Raw genomic sequence first — 17,940 nt, forward strand, 5'->3', positions numbered from 1 at the left:
GCATTAACCCCTCCTAAGAAACTTTTAAACCTGATTACGCTGCAGCACTAACACTAGTGAGTCTCTCAGTTGATAATCATAATGGTTGTTTCCCAACTTGGGGTTACATACCGTCAGGTATAATAATGTTACAGTCGGACTGAAAGCATGGCTGGTGGGTACTGAGGGCATAAGGGTTAGGAAAACGGACAGCATCATTGATGTATGCCGCATACGAAGTAGGTGTGATCACCACTAAACCGGCACAGGAAAGAAGAACAGTTACCATGCGTTTTTCGGGAGAATATTAAGCAGGACCAGATCGCTAGGATTTGAAGGTGGAGGGCAAAATAAGCAAAGCGGAGGAGGGTTAAAAAAGAGGCCTCCTGTCTGACACAAGGCAAGGAAAGTGTAACGGTGGAAAATGAGGGACCAGAAAATCCAATCAGGTGTAGCAGCAGGGCTGGCGCCATCCAGTCAAGTACGATCGGATAAAATATCTGGTAGCTGGAGTTATTTATTAATGCACGAGCTTGGATGGTTTTCCACCTTGCAGATCTGGTAGCATGCACGAGGGATGAAAACCTCCTCGTGTGGTGGACGGGCACGCCCTGCAGTGAGGGTCGCCCTGTTACGTTGCACCATGGTGCGTTCGTATACTCGCCACCCTTTCAGTAGCACGGGTGTATCGCCCATCGCCGGTGGTTCTGAGCCTGGCCTTTAATTCAGTAAAACCAAAAAAGAGCAGCGTTGCTGTTTGTCTGTAGCTAGATTGGCCTTGTTACGGTTGTCACTTGTCCCACAACACCAAGAAATACAAGCGGACGACAGCTGCCTCCCATTTGTTCTAAAAAAAGAAAATGAAAAAACATCAATGCATGGGGTAGCCTGAGAGTACCTGTGAGGCTTACGACTAACGTCGACGTGCAAGGTGTTGCCACTCTCGTCTTAGTGGAGTCACACCAACCGTAGTCCAGTTCATCCCTCAAACATAGCGCACATGTTCCTCCCTCTTGTCATCTAGAGCGATCATTCATACAAAATCCTAATAATTTATGATTTCTTGATTACAAGCAGTCACATCTGGCACTTAATGGCTTTTTATTGCAATGCACCATTCGTTTTCTGGAGTTGACAGCATTGACTCGGCGACTGGTGATCCTTAATCTTACTTTTCTGTTAGATTGATGTAGTAGACCTCAGTTAAGCTACGATTCTTACCACTTATCTGGGAAGATGTTGCCTGTCCGCTCTTCACTTGTCCACTGTCACTGCTGACAGTCATTATATTTCTTTATCTTCGCCCCTCTTCTCAAGCTTCAATCCTCGACCGCAGTTGCCAAAACGCCCATTAGATCTGCTATTCACTCAAACTAGCTGGTTCCCGGTCTACACTCACACGGTCCTCTAACAAAAGGAAAATTATCCGTGAGCCTACATCTGCATGACTCCCTGTGTCAATCTCCGTTTCACCACGGAACTCCATATCCCTTCACCGACCCTTGACGACCGTTACGGGGTTGTCCATAAACCGAAGCAAGTCAGTGTGATGATGGCATGGCACTGTCATGCTCAGTGAGATTGCACTCCCGCGACTATTTTCTCCAGAATCTCGACCGCAAGCCCCCGCCCGCTCTAGCCTGTAGCAACAACTTCGAGCAGTTTTCATCCGGCCTCGTCTCTGGGATGGGCTCTTCCGTACCCAATGAATTTTCGCTCAGATTTGCCTAGCATGGCTTTCCTGCTGCAATTTTGACTTGCCTGTTGCACAAGCTCAAATCCGTATACGGAGTTCAGGTCGCCCTATATATTAGCAACTTGCCCCCATCCAACGTATTCCCCTGCACCTGACACCCCTACAAAAGTGCAGCCAGTGCGTCTGCTTGCTTTTAGATTAAACAATTTTGAGACAAAACTTGTCATGTGCTCCCAATTTGAATTATCCCATCTCAATCTCCACTTTTGCTCGTTGTGACTCCGGCCAATTACCTAACCACCCAAGGTCACTTATGGCCAGCAATGGTTTTCAGTTTTAGTTCATGAAACCTGACTGTCTTTGATCTAGTCGAACCTCATGCCCATTTTTCCCAACAAGTTGGGAAATAACCTATTATTGCTATATCATCGGGTGTTCCCCACTGTTTGTGACATTGTCCTCTTTTTGTGCAATCCGCACCCCCACAAATCCCTCAGTCATGCTCCATCCTGACTGTAAAACTATGATCATGCCAGACGGTATGCCACCCACAAGTTGGGAATAAACATTATCATTATCATCATCATCATCATCATCATCATCACTACCAGCGTTAACACCTCGTGGCCTTGGACTGTTGGACCCATGGCCACGGATTCACGGATTTTCACGGATTAATACGCAGGATCGAGGCTTTTGCCCAAGTTTCCCGGGCTGCTTTTGCTCTTGTCGGTCAGTGGCTGTCGTTCAACTGAAGGGGAAAAGTGAAAAAAGGGTGTAGCACTGCTCTTTATGTTCTCACAGCGGGGCAGTATGCCTGCCAACGCGGAGATTCGCATAAATAAATTTCTAGTACTGCCTTGAACTAGATTCTAGAAGGAGCGTGGACAACCGTCGGAGCAAGGTCATTCCACGCGGCTGCTACCCGAAATGAGAAAGCATTTTCCTAATGAATGTGTGCGCTCTGAGCTTAAAAATCTTCTCATTATGTCCCCGCCGTGTGTTTGCTGGGTCAACGGTAAAAAACCTTTTTGCCAAGCTTTGTTCAAACAGGACACGAGTGGGAATTAGGTCCCCTCGGAGGCGACGATACTTCAGGAAAAAGACGTCAAGCATCGCTAGACGCGTTTCGTAGTCCACGGATTTGAGGCCGGCAACCATTCTCGTAGCGGCCTGCTGGACACGCTCAATAAGGTTGACGTCTTCCGTACGTCCTGAGTAGACAACTTGGTTGGCGTATTATAGGAGCGATCTGAAGTAGGCCCCGTAGAGTATTTGGAAGTCCATTCGAGTGATACGGGAGAAGGTGCGTCGGATCATTCGTAAAATGACGAATACCTCTTGAGCCGATTTCTCATAATGCAGCGAGAAGGACAAGTTCGAGGAGACCCAGGTACCGGAATCCTTTTTGGCGTCTATCCGCGTGGTGTTTTCTGGTCCTCCCTCACCTTGCGTGACAAAGACCTTCTCTGATTCTCCTACAAATGACATGTGGATGCACTTTTCGTCATTCAGAGGAAGGTGCCGGTCCAACGACCACTGCTTTGCAGCGTATACGTCCATTTAGGGGGCACTGGAATTGAAACTCTAAGATTTCAAGTCGTCCGCAAAAAGTAGACGTTTACTTGCAAGAATATCTGGGAGGTCGTTGGCGTACGTCAGAAACAGCAGTGGTCCCAGGACGAAGCCATGAGGAACTCCACTTGAGACCAGCGCTGGAGAAGAGAAGGCAGAGCGCAGACACACAGAGATGGTCAAGGTCGCATGAATAGTTCAACAGTTTGGAATGAATATGCCATGGAGGCAGCAAATGTCAGGTGAAGTTTGTCGTATTTTCAGTTAATGGAACGAGCGGGCGAGAGGACATGCTCGAGAGGAGGAATGGAATAGTTGAGGATGTGCTACCAAACTGTGTATGATAGTGCCGAGCCATCGTTGGTCTGATGTGCTTCAATTTTTTCACAGCCCCGTAACGGACGTCACATTTAAGGTGATTGGGCTGGGGTGTGCAGTTCTTTGGGCAGAGGGATTAATTTCAGGCTGGCCAAAGAAACAAGGTGGAACAAAGCCGACGTGGGATCGCTGCACACTGTGATTCTGGTTTAACTACTACTATTTATCCGTACTACATACCAACAATTCACCTTCTCCACGTGCACTTTCCACGACCATGGCCATACGCCCGACAGCCCAAGACCAAGAAACCTCACTAGCTGTTTTAGGCTTCGGTTCAAATCGATGGGCCAAATTGTGACAACTCTGCTGCCTCTTCAGATCCGTTGTTCTTGTTCCACATTTTCTGCAGTATGAAGTCTTATATCACGTACCAGGCAGGAAGCCTCTTATTATGCACTCCCTCCTGTGGTTTTCGCCCGTTACTTCAAAATCTTAACGGTATGATTTCGTCTCATGTCATGTGTTCCTACGTAGGTTTTCTGTGCATGCGGGCTCACGCGCGACCAGATTTACATCGGCTAATTTCCACCGTTAATTTCATCCTCCCTTTTGGCGAAATTCCCAGTGTCCGGAAGTCCTACCGGTCATGCGTTTATTCTGACTGTAAACTTATGATCATGCCCAAAGGTGTGTCACCCACTAGTTGGGAATGAACATCATTATTATCAACTTATTTTTGCAAACAATTTATCTTCCTTGCAAACCAACCGCAGCCCAAACATGTTCCTCTGCATGACTCGCTTTGACACCTCGACCGGGTAAGTGACTATTCATCGGATAATAGCCAGGTAGACTCCGGCATGGATTGGACGTTATGCAGGGAACTTATCTCGCCTTCATCTCATAACTTAGCTGCCACTCTCTGCACATCCGCCGTTAGTGGGTCTTTAATGCTCCAACTGGGTTTGTTTCAATTTAAAAATGTGCACAGTGACTGTCTTGAAACATACTGACATATGAAGACACGGTGATGGCATGGAACGTCTGAGCCAGGTGACTGGTATAGCGGGTGGCTCATGTAATAGTGGGACGTGCACATTATCTGTCAATATGACCGGCGAGAAATGTGTGAAGGAGACATCTGTTTCTCTTTTGGGGTTCACCTTATGACGATACACATGTCTAATCGGATTTTGGGGTATATTGACCCATGGCCGCTCTGGACAAATAGCCATCTTGTCGATCCACTCAATTTGAGGAAAATATTAGTAGAGTGAACTTTCACCACGAGACCAAAAATGTTCAAAGATGGTCAATGCCTCAACCGATACCTGCAGACGCACTCTCGATCATTCCGTGTGGTTACCCTGAGTTCACCAGTTTCCGGGAGTAAGCAGCCCCTCTTGCTTTAACAGAAGGTTACATTTTCACACGCACATTTTCTGGGCGATTGTTCACCCAGAACAAAATATAGGAAAGCTTGGCTAGGCGGTACATCGAAATTTGATTCCAAAACCCCACTGATCACATCCGGAGAGATTATGCAAACAATTGAATCACTTGGCCTATGGAATAAGCTCCCCAAGGTACGCAACAAGCTCCTGGTGCCTTCACATGCGTTAGAGGAAATTATCTCGCAAACCAGGTGCCTGTTTACAACCACAGACGCCAAAATGAACGGATATCACCAATAATCTTTTTCTCCTAAACCCCGCTGGACTGAAAATAGAAAATTCCGAAATAAACTCAGGTTTCACCGCAGGAAGTCCCCTACGTCCGTAAAGGTATTGGTGACAGCTGATTTGCCCATACAAGTACGCGGTTAGGGTACTCTTATATGCCTGATGCGCAATGCTGCATTCAAAAGGGGTGGGGAAAACATCTTGGTACTCAGCTCGATAGTAATGGTTTATGTTTTTTGTTGTTATATCGCGGACCCCCCGATCAAACAGGGGACAAATGGTCACATAGAACAGCGAAAAGAACGTCACTTTGGAAGGGGTTACTTGTGCCTTCATACTGCATGTACTAACATGTCAGTACAGCAAGTTTTGTGTGCGAATTTTGAGAGTCGAATTTGCCGCAAAGTACCTGCATGAGCACCAACTGGTTGCTAGGGCTGAAATTAGCGATTAAAAGTTTACTGATCATTCAGCGCTCTAATTACATTGGTGTATTCTCTCGGTGAAATAGTATGACTGGTTTCACAGTTACCTTGTACACAGTTGTTTTCAGATTCAAGCTTCCTTGTGCCCAACACGTCCATGATTTTTGAACGCCAAAATGGCCATTTCAGTGCTGGACGCCGACTTTTGCTGTCTTGCAACCGTCGACGAATGAGAAAATCAGTCACAGCCCTAAACAGGTGTACCGAATGTCACGCCAAACAGCCTTCATCTTCTGCGGAAAAGGCCAATGGTTGAAATGGGCTGATCACAACTTGATGGAGCACGGCGCGGGAAGCAGCGTCAAAATGAGCCTTGTGTTTTCACGGCTATCGAGAGAAGCTATTTTTGTTTGCAAGAACGATGTGTGGCTTGACTCTTTCGGAAGCAGTAATGGTAGCGGCGGGCGAGATAACTGGCTTTTCTTTGGAACCAAAGCAACCGACCAGTGGCTGTGAGACATCTGAACAATGGGGGTATGAGAAAGATTCCAAGGCCAAAATGCGATCATACAATGTTGAACTACTGGCTGGATCAATGTGGTAACCGAGACACTACAGACTGGCTACACCAAACGTATGCTGCAGGTGGAAAGACGTTGAAAAACCGCCCTGAGTTTGTCTTTAGGCTCATCTGGGGAGATGCCGGTAATTGAATGCCGTCTATATAAGCATAGACAAAAGGCAAGACACGCAAAACTTCGTCCATGAAACGTTGAAATATTTGTTCAAAGATGAAAGACGCGGGTGAATTCGAAAATACCAGAAGGTACTGTAACAGCTGTTTTGGAGATGTTATCTGGGGCTACGGGGACACGGTAGTACGCACATACTGGTTGAAGTTTAGAGAAAATATTTGTGTGGCATAGGGTACATGCGAAATCGTGAATATGTGGGATGTGGTGCCTGATAGGGATAGTGGTGTTATTGAGAGAACGGTAATCTCCACAACGTCTCCAATCACCTTTGGATTTTTTGGGTACCATATGCTGAAGCGATGACCAGTGACTCGACGAAGTGCGGATGATCCCGTGTGTGAGAATGTGTTCAAACTTGTACTTTGCGTTCCGGAGCTTATCTGGATGGATTCAACGTGGATTGGTATAGAGAGGTGGACTTTTCTATGGGTGTGTGTAACGACGGAATACGCGACTGGTCGATTGTAGTGACATGGATGAGTGAGGTTAGAAACATCCCTAGGGATGTAAGCAAAAACAGGAATCAGGTCTGATACCCTTGGATGAAGTTGGGGCACTAATTCCGTTGACGAAGAAGGAAAGTAGCGTGTCCAAGAGATGCTTGTGTCGCATATCGGCGGATAGACAATAGTGGGTTAGAAAGTTCACGCCAAGGCTGGGTGTTTAGACGTCGGCCAAATAGAAGATCCACTTGAACGCACGTCGCATTCCGAGGTCAATGGTGGGGGCACCTTTACCGTATGTAGCAATGGGAGTACTGTTAGCGGTTGCTAATGAACGAGAAGCATATTCTTATGAAGTAACACGCTAAGTTCAGCAACCGTATCTACAGGGAAACGTGGACCACTCGAGCGATCGGTAATATGGGCTATATGACTACCACGAGGAGAAACACAGACAATCTTTGCCGTTACTGACTGGCTGTTGGAAAGTGGCTTGAAGAAACACGGCAGTTAGCGTTTGCGTGCTTTGGGAACGAAAGTTTGGTGATAACAGCACCAAGAGGAAGGGGAACGAGACAACGATTGAGATCGTGAACGTGGTCGATGCTTGTCGATCCCGAGCCGCTGTAGACGAGCAAATCTAGTTCATAGTCGTGAAATGACCAAGCTAGTGGATCGGGAACAATGGACCTGGCGGGTGGAGGGTGGGAGACAGAGCTAACAGCACGACTTGGATAACCCTCGTGAATTTTGTCTGCCATTTGAGCTAGCTCCTGCAAGTTTTGGTCACCAACGAAAGCACTGATGACGCGGGACAAGGAAGGTGGGAGTTTATCGAGCCATACTTGTGCCATAATTTTTACCGCTATATTACGGCCGCAGATGAGATTGCGCAAGACGATTGCCACGGCGGTTTCTTTTCAAGTTCGATGGTGCCGAATAAATCCCTCGGCATCTTATTTTCAGATCATTCTGTCCTACTAATGACAGCCACCCAAAGATCGTCATGGGGATCTTCGTTGAGGGCAGCTTCCAATAGATCTTTTACTTCCGTTGTCGCATCAATACGAAGATCTTGGACGGTAAAAGAAAAGAGGGTGGCCCGGAGAGTGACACGTCGGGTATTGAAAACAGCCTCGACTCGGTGAAACCACACTTTTGGAATGCGGGGATTATAGTCCGGTAAACGGACGCTGGTAGACCTTGATTTGATCCGATGAATCGAAGTGTGCATCCATAATGGCTGGGAAGAAATTACGAAGGAAAGTATTAAACATTTCCAGATATACTCGAGCTGGGCAAATTTGTAGTGGTCGGGTTACTGAAAAAGCTACTTAACCTGTAGTGTGTGGCAAATAAATAAAAATAATAACGTCAGATCGAGTATACAATAATAAAGAGGTCAGATGGATTAGACTCACTAAGAATTATTCTCTTTAGAATGACTCGTCGTTCGCCCGGGTCAGTGACGGAATGTAATCCAATCATGGTTGTCCAGGGGTATTTTTTTGAACAGTTCTCACGTGGGATAAACTCCGAAAATAGTCTGATATGTTTTGATGCCAGGGTTGGCACACGGGACTTGCGAATGATCGCTGTAAGCGTGAGCAAAATTAGAAGGGAAACTCGAAGCACGAGAACACGTTTGTATTAAAAAAAATGCGCGTTTTTTGTAGTTTGTACGTAGTCAAACAAAGAACGCCTATGCAACTGATGAAATACGTAATGTTATGATGAAATGAAAATAAAAGAACAAAACACCAACAAGTTGAGAATAAGCATTATTTTCACCACATGGTCAACCTCAAAAGACGCATGAGAAAGTGTGTGAGAATCGCCCATTTCCTAGATTCGAATGACGAAGCTCCCTAGGCGTGCAATATCAAATTCGTGATTTGCTTTGTTTTACGATAACCTGTGAGGTGTTCTGTTTGTAAGCACTATATCGGCCACCTTTTTTGGAAGTTCCCCCAACTCTAGTTTCAGGACCATTTGTTGCCTGGGAGAAAGTGGCTATTTTAGTGCAGTTATCACATGTAGACAGATCAAACGTTTCGATAATGATAAGGCCGGAATGGATCTCACCGCGGGGGGGGGAATCGCTCGAGGGGACGGAATAACGAATGTTGAGTGACGGAGGGCCCAGCGTAATCTTTTGGCAACAATGTTGTACACGTACATCAATCCAATCTAAATAACTGAGAGGTGCAGGGGCACTGATACACTGCATGGACGTTAGGAGGATGGAACTGACCAAAATATCTTGCAATGGGAACGGATTCGAAGCCTCAGGGAAAGAAGGTAAAATTCAGAAATAGTAACCCATGAATCAGTAAGATCCGCTGTTTTCATACTATTGTTCCCTTGCCCGCGTCTCCGCACACTTTTTATATCAATCCGGAGACGCGACGTTTGATTAAACGAGTCTGGGAACTACGACGTATACTCCCACTATACATACCGCGGCTTTGCTAAATCAGTTGAGCCACCTGACGCACTAAAATCAACAAGTCACTGAGTTGCAAAGCTCCAGGATTTTCCGGTAGATGAGTAGCCATTGCGCTTATGAAACAAAATAAGCATAAGATCAAACCCACACATTTACTGGGAAACAAGTTTCATCATTTCTTTGCGATGGTTTTCTAGTAGCAATTATTCCTTAGTACAAATTTTACACGCACTTTTTTGTGAGTCCTCGCCCTGAAAAGCCTACAGCCCTGCAGTTGGTATATGAAGTACAGCACAAGCGCATTTCCGCTTGTAACTTTCAGGTGAAGGTGAGACGCAGAATGACAAGAACAAAACCGATCCGAGAAGCTTAGTCGAAACCTCTACCTTGCGAATCAATCCGTGTATTGTACGGTGGAACTGAATTATCGAAAGCTACGACGCGTGCCTGATGGACCAAGGCAGGCAAGCAAGTGAGTTCAGAGTACCAGTCAAAACTTCTGAGCCTCCATCTAGACGTCCCGGGGTCTCAGTGATGCTGGGAAATTATTTCACGAGGCTTTTCAGTCAGATGTATGATTGCTTCAGTGGACAATGAAATTTGGCGAGCCGCAAAAGTATGAAGATAGACCGGAAAGGTTTTTGGTTTGCGCAATTAGGCAACAAAATGCAACATCTTGACGCGAAAATTGTTATTTTACCTCCTAAATGTTTTCCAGCTAAGAGCATTGTGCGGCTGATGAGCCCCGAATCGTAGCCAATCAGAGCTTCAAGTCTCCTTTTCCCGCTGTCACGCCATTCGCCGATTGCGCAGATGTCCTGTGCGAATGGACCCTTTTGTTTACATACGAGAGCAAGTCCGCCAGAAGTTGCTCAAAGCGAACCTGTGCTCTAAACACGTCAAAGACGCATCTTCCTTCATCCTTACTCTGGGCGAGCATGCTGAAAATATTGGGAAATTGTGGCTGGAACTATTTCAAGCATGTGAGTTAACTAACCTTTCCATGCTATGAAACTTATTTGATTCGAAACTTTCACTCATTCTTCTGAAACTCTAACCCATTGGTGCTTATGTATCGTGTTGTTCCCCAGAAACTGCTGAGTCATAAGCCAGCCATGGTATTCGTACCTAAAGTATTCTAGGAGCAATTTTCCGATGGATCACAGGATTTCTTTCACACAGAGTGAGACTTGGTACAACTCGCTCCCTGTCCCTTAAAGTGTGAGTCCACCGATGTTCTGTTGCCAGGTCGTTATCATTTCTAATGTGCTGCTGGGCGTTATGACGGGTCCGAAAAATCTATTCACCGACGAATACAAATGCTAGAACTCCGACGCCAGCCAACTCCAAATGGAATGGAACACTAGACGCTAAACTAGCATCTTCATTGTACTCACAGACTATACGTGAAGTTGCCGCTATTTGGAGCGTGTAAAATTATGTTCATGATGTTGGACACTATCTACGGGGATACCAGAAGGCATCTGGATGTATAATTTTCTTTCACTATCTAATGCCTCACTCCATCATGAGAAAATTTCGTGACCAGACGCTCTGCCTATCTTAAAATATATCACGTTAAAATTTCTGAAGTGCGCCAACCTGGTAGTGCATATTGGACTGCGGAATGGCCACTATTGTGTTGAAGGTTCTCAACGCACAAATGCGAAACTGGTTACTAGACTTCTGTCTATTGACTGCGGAACACCCCTAGAAGTGCTTGATCCCTACCCGTTTGACACAAACGCTTGCATAAGAGCAGCGTACCCAGTCTGCAGGTGTTTGTCTGATGTTGGCGCAACGCCACATGTACAAATGACCCACAATATTGGTGTTCCTTGACTTCGAGGGTTCGTTCGATTCTGTCACTGTCGTTAACTACACTTGCTCAACTTGGTATGCCCGAGAAGCTTGTGACCATAATACGAGTTCTATACTCATAGTTCTGTCAGTGAGAGTGGTGAGCTCTCCAAAAGCTGGTGTCTGACAAAGATATTCACTCTCCATTCTTGTTCAAAGTCGTCATTGATAAAACATTCAGACCGAGGCTGGAAAGTCCTGAAAACCCCGGTATTCAAATTGTTGCTAGTGAGAACTTTGTGGATCTGGAGTACGCAGATGATATCGCCCTCAGCACTGAAGACCAGGCCGAAGCACAAACCTTGTGGAATAGATTGACCTCCGTCATACCATCTTTTGGCATGCGCCTAGTATCTTCAATTTGCGAAGTTATGCTTCAAAAAATGCTGATTCCGAGCATACCACATATCACCTCACTCGAGGTTATAGATGATTTTACATATTTCGTTAGTTGTATTAGCCTTGATGGAAATGCGTCTCGTGCGGTCAGTGTAAGAATCTCAAAGCCTCGATTCGTGTTTTCTAACTTGCGTAACTTGCTGGGTTAAAAAGTTATATCACTCTGTCTTAAAGGTCGCGTGTACCAGGCTACAATGCTGTTGTATGGTTGCGAGACGTGGCCCCTGCGGATAGATGATGTGAAGCGTCTTCAGGTTTTTTGCCACCGATGCCTCAGAAACGTTGCTGGGTTTGGATGGCATCAACGGATTAGTAACGAGGTGATTTGAAAATTAACATTTGGTTGTACAGCTGGTACTTTAATCGCGGGAAGCACCCAGCACCATGAACTGTGGTGGCTTGATCATGTGATACGCATATTGAAACAGTCTATCGAGACGAGTGCTGTTGTCCATGCCTGCTGCATAATGACGTAAACTGCGAGGTGGACAACTCATGGCTTGGCAGAAGGGATCACGAAGAGATTGGGTGTTGTTGGTCTTTACGCCTTCCAGGATGGGGTCCCCGTGACCCCGCCTGTGCTTGGCTGGAGACGTTGCAAGAAATGGCGGCAAATCGATATCAGTGGCGTTCGTGCTGTCAGTTTCTTTCCAGATTGATTGGGCGGTTGGAGGTGTAGGCACTTCAGAATGCTTGACATAAGTTAGTACTAGGTCCCCTCCCTCACCCACTCTTTTTCTCTTATTTTCACTATAGGGCTTTCAATATATATATATATATAATGTATATATATAACTAGGAGAACATTATGGTGTATCATCAGCGCCAACACTGATGTTGCTGTCTTTGATGGTGACGGTGATGCGATTTCTGGGTCCCATCCCTGATCAATTCCTTTTCTCCCCTTTTCACTCTAAGGCTTTGAATATAATTAGATGAGCTCTATGGTTGTATGGCAGTGAGGCATCAGTGTGAACACTGATATTGCTACCTCTGATGGTGATCGATGTTGAGGAGTTAAATCCTCAGTAATGGTCTGTAGCCTTTTTCGGCGTGCGAAAATCATCAGAACCGTAGGTCAGCTCGTCAGGGACGAGGCTTTTTGTCAGATTTCATTAGTAGGGAGGGGAGGGGGGTAAGTAGTTCCAGTAGGTATGTATTCAATGATAGATACACCGAAACGAGGCCTGGGTTCGTGCCATTTATCCGCGTCTGCCTTCCTGTTACCTAAAAAGTAGCGGACCACAATGAGTGCGGAGGTACCTCTGAGGTGCTTCGAGACTCAATCTGGCAATCCGGAAATTAACATACTGCAAGGACGACACATGCCGAATGAAAGTCATGTCTTTTAGTGCTCTCCGTCGTGCACAGTGGGTGGCCACTAGGTCTCTACTTTGAAAAATGAGTCGCACTGACATCACCCAAGCCTTCTGTAATCGCTTTTATACTTCCCTGGAAGGTCGCAGCTTGACCGGCTTCCTTCGGGTGGCATGGCAGCTAGGCACTGAAAGATGTGATAGCTAAAAGACTATTACTATTATGCTTGCATCAATATAAATCACATACAGAGAACACCACTCGTTTCCGTAGACATCAATAGCCATAACGTTCTTCCGTTCAGGACAAGACTGGCTGTTGTTGCCAAATTTGATGTCGAGCTTCCTAATTTCTCATAGAGTCCTTGCCTTCACAACTACCTCCACCAAATTACATGCATTGACGTCTGCCCTGGAAGGAGCTTGACCGGCTTCCTTCGGGTGGCATGGCAGCTAGGCACTGAAAGATGTGATAGCTAAAAGACTATTACTATTATGCTTGCATCAATATAAATCACATACAGAGAACACCACTCGTTTCCGTAGACATCAATAGCCATAACGTTCTTCCGTTCAGGACAAGACTGGCTGTTGTTGCCAAATTTGATGTCGAGCTTCCTAATTTCTCATAGAGTCCTTGCCTTCACAACTACCTCCACCAAATTACATGCATTGACGTCTGTTCCATAGGACCTCAGCTTTCAGTGTAGCAGTAGTCGATTCACAGGTCTTATCAAAGTCCACATAGTCACTACTTTCTTTCTCCCTAAAGCCGTTCGACTTGGGTTTTTCGTAAAGTGCCAGGATGAGGTATGACCTTATTTAGTTAGTTGAGGTTCCAAAGAGCTGGTAGTCAATAATTTGCCCACAAAGTATTCGTTCTATCACTCTAGATGACGCATTTGTGAGGCTGACAGATCTATATCTGTTTATTGTTCGCCATGGAAGTGGATCACGATAACTTTCCCCTGTTCACTCCGGATAGTTAGGTCTTCCCTGGAAACGTACCTGCCTTCTGAGTTGGCGACATATTAATGCTAAGTGAACCCTTCAAGTCCGGCAGTGAAGTGGCCCCAAAGTTTTGGTCTGGCAGTTCATTCCGTGCTTTCACGACACGCGGCTAAATACCACTAGTGTTTTCGACTTCCAGTGTGAATCGGCGTCCGTGAGTGTTTATTGTGGCGTTCAGCTTAAAGTCGTCTCATTTTTGGACAAAATCCTTGTTGGCTAGTTTTGTGCTTCAGGGCTAGGTCTCCGCGGACACCACAGTAAGCCAGAGAAAATAACCCTGAAGGAGCGTCTCTGAAAAGCAAACAGTGTCAAATTGGTAATCAAAGAGACTTCGCATATTGAGACTGACTTCTCACGTTAAGCAGAATACAGACATTCTAAATGCATATATGTAGTGTGCTTCTGGTTTAGAGGAAAAGTGGATGAAGCCCAACTTATCAGTCTAACGGCCGGGTCAGCGTCGGGGGCGTTTTCTACTGGAAATCGCATGAACGGAAACAACCGTGGTGTAACATGAAAATTTGTGAATGAGCCCTATCTCCAGAGCCGCACGGTGCTGTCTAATATATGCACAACGGAGTGCTGGTTACAAGGCAACACGGAGGATGTACAAAGCGGAATCGTTCAGAAAATCGCTTGATCTTGAGTCGAACTCGTTAGCTCACTCCTTTGGGTCCAGCGTTCGTTCGGGTTTGCTTCCGTGGCCCTTGTGATGCACGGAGTGTCAGGATCTTGTAGTCAGTTCGGGGGGCAGCTCGGTTGTACTAAATACTGACCAAGAGTCCGTGTTCCTTCGTGGCATATGATACCTCTTTGTAGCGTGGTTTTGCTCCTCACGTTGCAGTACTGTCACTGAAGAGATCTATGTGATTTCTAGGAGATCCGGTCAACAGCCGGAAATCCACGATGCCCTGGTGGCATATCCCCCAGAGCCCCGTTAGCCCATGTGAAATTGAAATCACCTCGTCGTGGCACGGCTAGGAGAAGGCAGATCTATCGACAGAACCGGGTGCGTCTCTGGGTCAGTTTATGTGCGGCGTGTACTGTTGCGCTGCCTGAAGTCCTGTCGACGAACAACAATGCAGCTTACTGGTCACGTCATCAGGTACCATTGGCAAGGCTAGAGACACAGCAATAAATGAAGTCTAGCTGCTGCCGGTGGCTTTTGTGCTGTCAGCTTATTTGCAGTTAATTCTCAAAAATAAGGCGGCGTGGTGGCGATAATGGCAATTTGGAAGAAGGGCAGAAAAATGTAAATCTCTCCGCTATCTTCGGCCCACCCTGAATCGACCACCAGCATGGGCTCCCTCCGGACTTAGTCGGCTGTCCTTGCTGAAATCCCTATATCTTTTACCCTGACCTAAGCGGCTGTGACGAGTCTCTACAGAGAACCATATTTGCCCATCTTCTTTCGAAGTGTTTGCTGACACAAAAAACAAACGTCCATGGCAACAAGATGCACTCATTTTTAATTGATCCAGTCAGATGACCCAAGTCGTTAGAGCGCGCATTTACTGACCGGTAGGTCCGTGGTTCGAACCCGACCTCTGCCTCTCTACTTCCCCTGTCTAGGCTTGGACTCCTGGCAGTATCCCAGCTCGGTCAGTCCGCGAGGTGCTCACCGTCCAATGGACGGATACCACTCCCACTTAGCAAATACCGCGATGCCTCTCTATTCCCCTGTCTAGGCTTGGACTCCTGGCAGTATCCCAGCTCGGTCAGTCCGCGAGGTGCTCACCGTCCAATGGACGGATACCACTCCCACTTAGCAAATACCGCGAAATCTTAAGCACCCGCAAAGTAGAGTACCAAAAATATGCCCCCATTATGTGTGTGATTTATCTGGAGTCTCTTTTGCTTGTTTCAGAGTCAACAATCATCGACTGAATGTGAAAGCACAATCCTAGCAAGGACTGTCTTCTTTCCAGTTTAACACAGTACGAACATTAAGATCTCATTATGTAATCCTTCGAAATTCTGACGGGTTATTTTTTCGGGACAAAATGGGGTAGGAGGGTTTAGTTAAGTGTTTAAAAAGGTCCAGTGAATGAAGGATTTAGAGGTGAGTGGTAGTTACTGATTGCTCATGCCATAAAGGGATTTTTGCCGAGGTACTCAGAAGTCGGACCCACAAGGTAGTGAATGGATGGGAGTGCCACTTCGGGTGTTATGGTTTTCTTGGTGGATTCGTTCCCTACCAATGACCCAGTCCGCGACCCAACTCGGCCTTCTGAAGCTGACTGAATCCGAGGATGCAAGAAATAATTATGGAGTCTAAATGGTATTGTATATAACAGTTACTCTCGCAGCCTCGTCGTGCTGTTGGTATAACCGTGTTGAACAACGCATCAGAAGTTAAAGCCAACCGTCTAGCCGTTTTTTCCAACGTATCCTTCAGGAGACGGTAATATCGTCGTCTCTGTTATTGTGGAAGCATTGGTTATCTGGAGGGAAAGCCTTTATCTGCAGGGGGACACCGGCGCGTAACGCCCGAACAACTGCATCAATTTACTTAGATGAAGTTGTACAATAACGGAAATAACCAAAGGGGAAGCTAAATGGGTCTTGTGGTAGCTAATTACAAGAGTCCGTTGTTCCTACACATCTCTTAGAAAATGAGGTTAGAAAGCGATAGCGCGAACGCTATCGATATCACGCTCCGATGCACGACCCAGTGCGACGTTATCGTCAAACCACTTTGTGATGGATACGCAAGAGTACTCGTGTCTCTTTATCCGGTTGATGCTTTTCCATATCGCGATCACCATCGTACTCATCATTGTCGCTATCACTACCACCACCACTACCATCCTTTTACATACTAATGCACTATCATAAGTATGTAAAGGAAGATCCTTGGTAAAGAGTAAGAATGAAAGAGAGGAATGGGTTTTGTTACAAAAGCCGTGTCTCTAAAGGAAACACTCAAGCAGCTGGCTTTCCCCAGCGTCCTTTGTGAACCTCCCTCGACACCCATCCAACAGTAGTCTGGCGTATAGCAAAGGTATACTTGAACTAGACAGTCCGGCTAGGAAATGACAACATGTTCGCCGCCAGGAAATATTACTTGTTGTATATTGTTGGGTTTTCAACGATGTAAAGGGACTCCACCGAGAGGCGCGGAAGTCCGTAACTCCCAGCTTACCACTTACCACTTTCGTTTCTCATTACCGTGCCATGGCCTGTCCCCCGCGAACAGTTCTTCGATAGAGATTTTGGTTTACTTCCTTCAGACCTTTCCGACCTGCCTGAACGTTGACCAACGAAAATCAGCCAAAGTAGCCCATCCCGTCACTGCAGCACTCAATATGTCAATTATTGTTTGGTTTGATGTAGTTGAATTATGTAGAAGTTGCTTATCAAATGGTACCTCGGTTCACAGTGACTATTTTTGGAGTGGTTAACTTGTTTTTTTTAATATTCCGCTTGTATGATTTTTACCAGAATCACAGACCCAATCAGGTTCGCTTAGTTCGTCAAAATCTTCCTGCAAGTCAATAGTCCTTAGCCGACCTCACTAAAAAGCTATTAGGATTTCTTGACTATTCTCATTCCTATTAGGATTTCGCACGGACTATAATAAAATTTGTGCTAATGAAAAAGTAAATAGAGCCATGGCCTCAGCTTATCTCTACGCAAGTGTTGTCACTGTAGAAAGCTGTACAGTTGAGGGACCCGTCTTGGTCTCTATTTTCAGAACACCTTTTGCGATAAATGCCAGGTTTATTATCCTCGTCTCATGGTGGAACACGAAACACTGACCCGATGCATTTCGGCCAGGAACGGATTTTGTTTATCACATCACATCCCACCAATGTTACGGTTCGACTACGTAGCGAGCAAACAATAAAATATGTGGACTGTGACAATATTCTATCCCCAGCTATGTTTCTTGATCCAGACTCCTAGCATGGCGAATAGTGAGAAGACGAAAACCTCGGAAACAACTTTAATGATCCAAACAACACGCGATCAACAGGCGAATCCCGAAAAATGACAATGCATATATATATATATATATATATATAT

General features: G+C 45.9%; 2 protein-coding genes across 2 annotated transcripts in view; one reads left to right on the forward strand and one right to left on the reverse strand.

Annotated features, from left to right (window-relative positions):
• Positions 1-7,843: 7,843 nt before the first annotated feature.
• The window catches only part of T265_07142 (hypothetical protein), a gene marked incomplete at both ends in the record, with an annotated part of 28,657 nt that continues 18,560 nt past the window's right edge, over positions 7,844-17,940 (reverse strand). Inside the window, one exon of the mRNA XM_009172586.1 lies at positions 7,844-8,119. Coding sequence (XP_009170850.1) covers positions 7,844-8,119 — 276 coding nt within the window. The remainder of the gene's footprint in view (positions 8,120-17,940) is intronic.
• Positions 10,134-17,940, forward strand: part of T265_14216 (hypothetical protein) — a gene marked incomplete at both ends in the record, with an annotated part of 33,110 nt that continues 25,303 nt past the window's right edge. Inside the window, one exon of the mRNA XM_009172601.1 lies at positions 10,134-10,308. Within this exon, the coding sequence (XP_009170865.1) occupies positions 10,152-10,308 (157 nt within the window). The remainder of the gene's footprint in view (positions 10,309-17,940) is intronic.

Source organism: Opisthorchis viverrini (assembly GCF_000715545.1).
Source record: "Opisthorchis viverrini unplaced genomic scaffold opera_v5_159, whole genome shotgun sequence".
Taxonomy (NCBI): Eukaryota; Metazoa; Platyhelminthes; class Trematoda; order Opisthorchiida; family Opisthorchiidae; genus Opisthorchis; species Opisthorchis viverrini.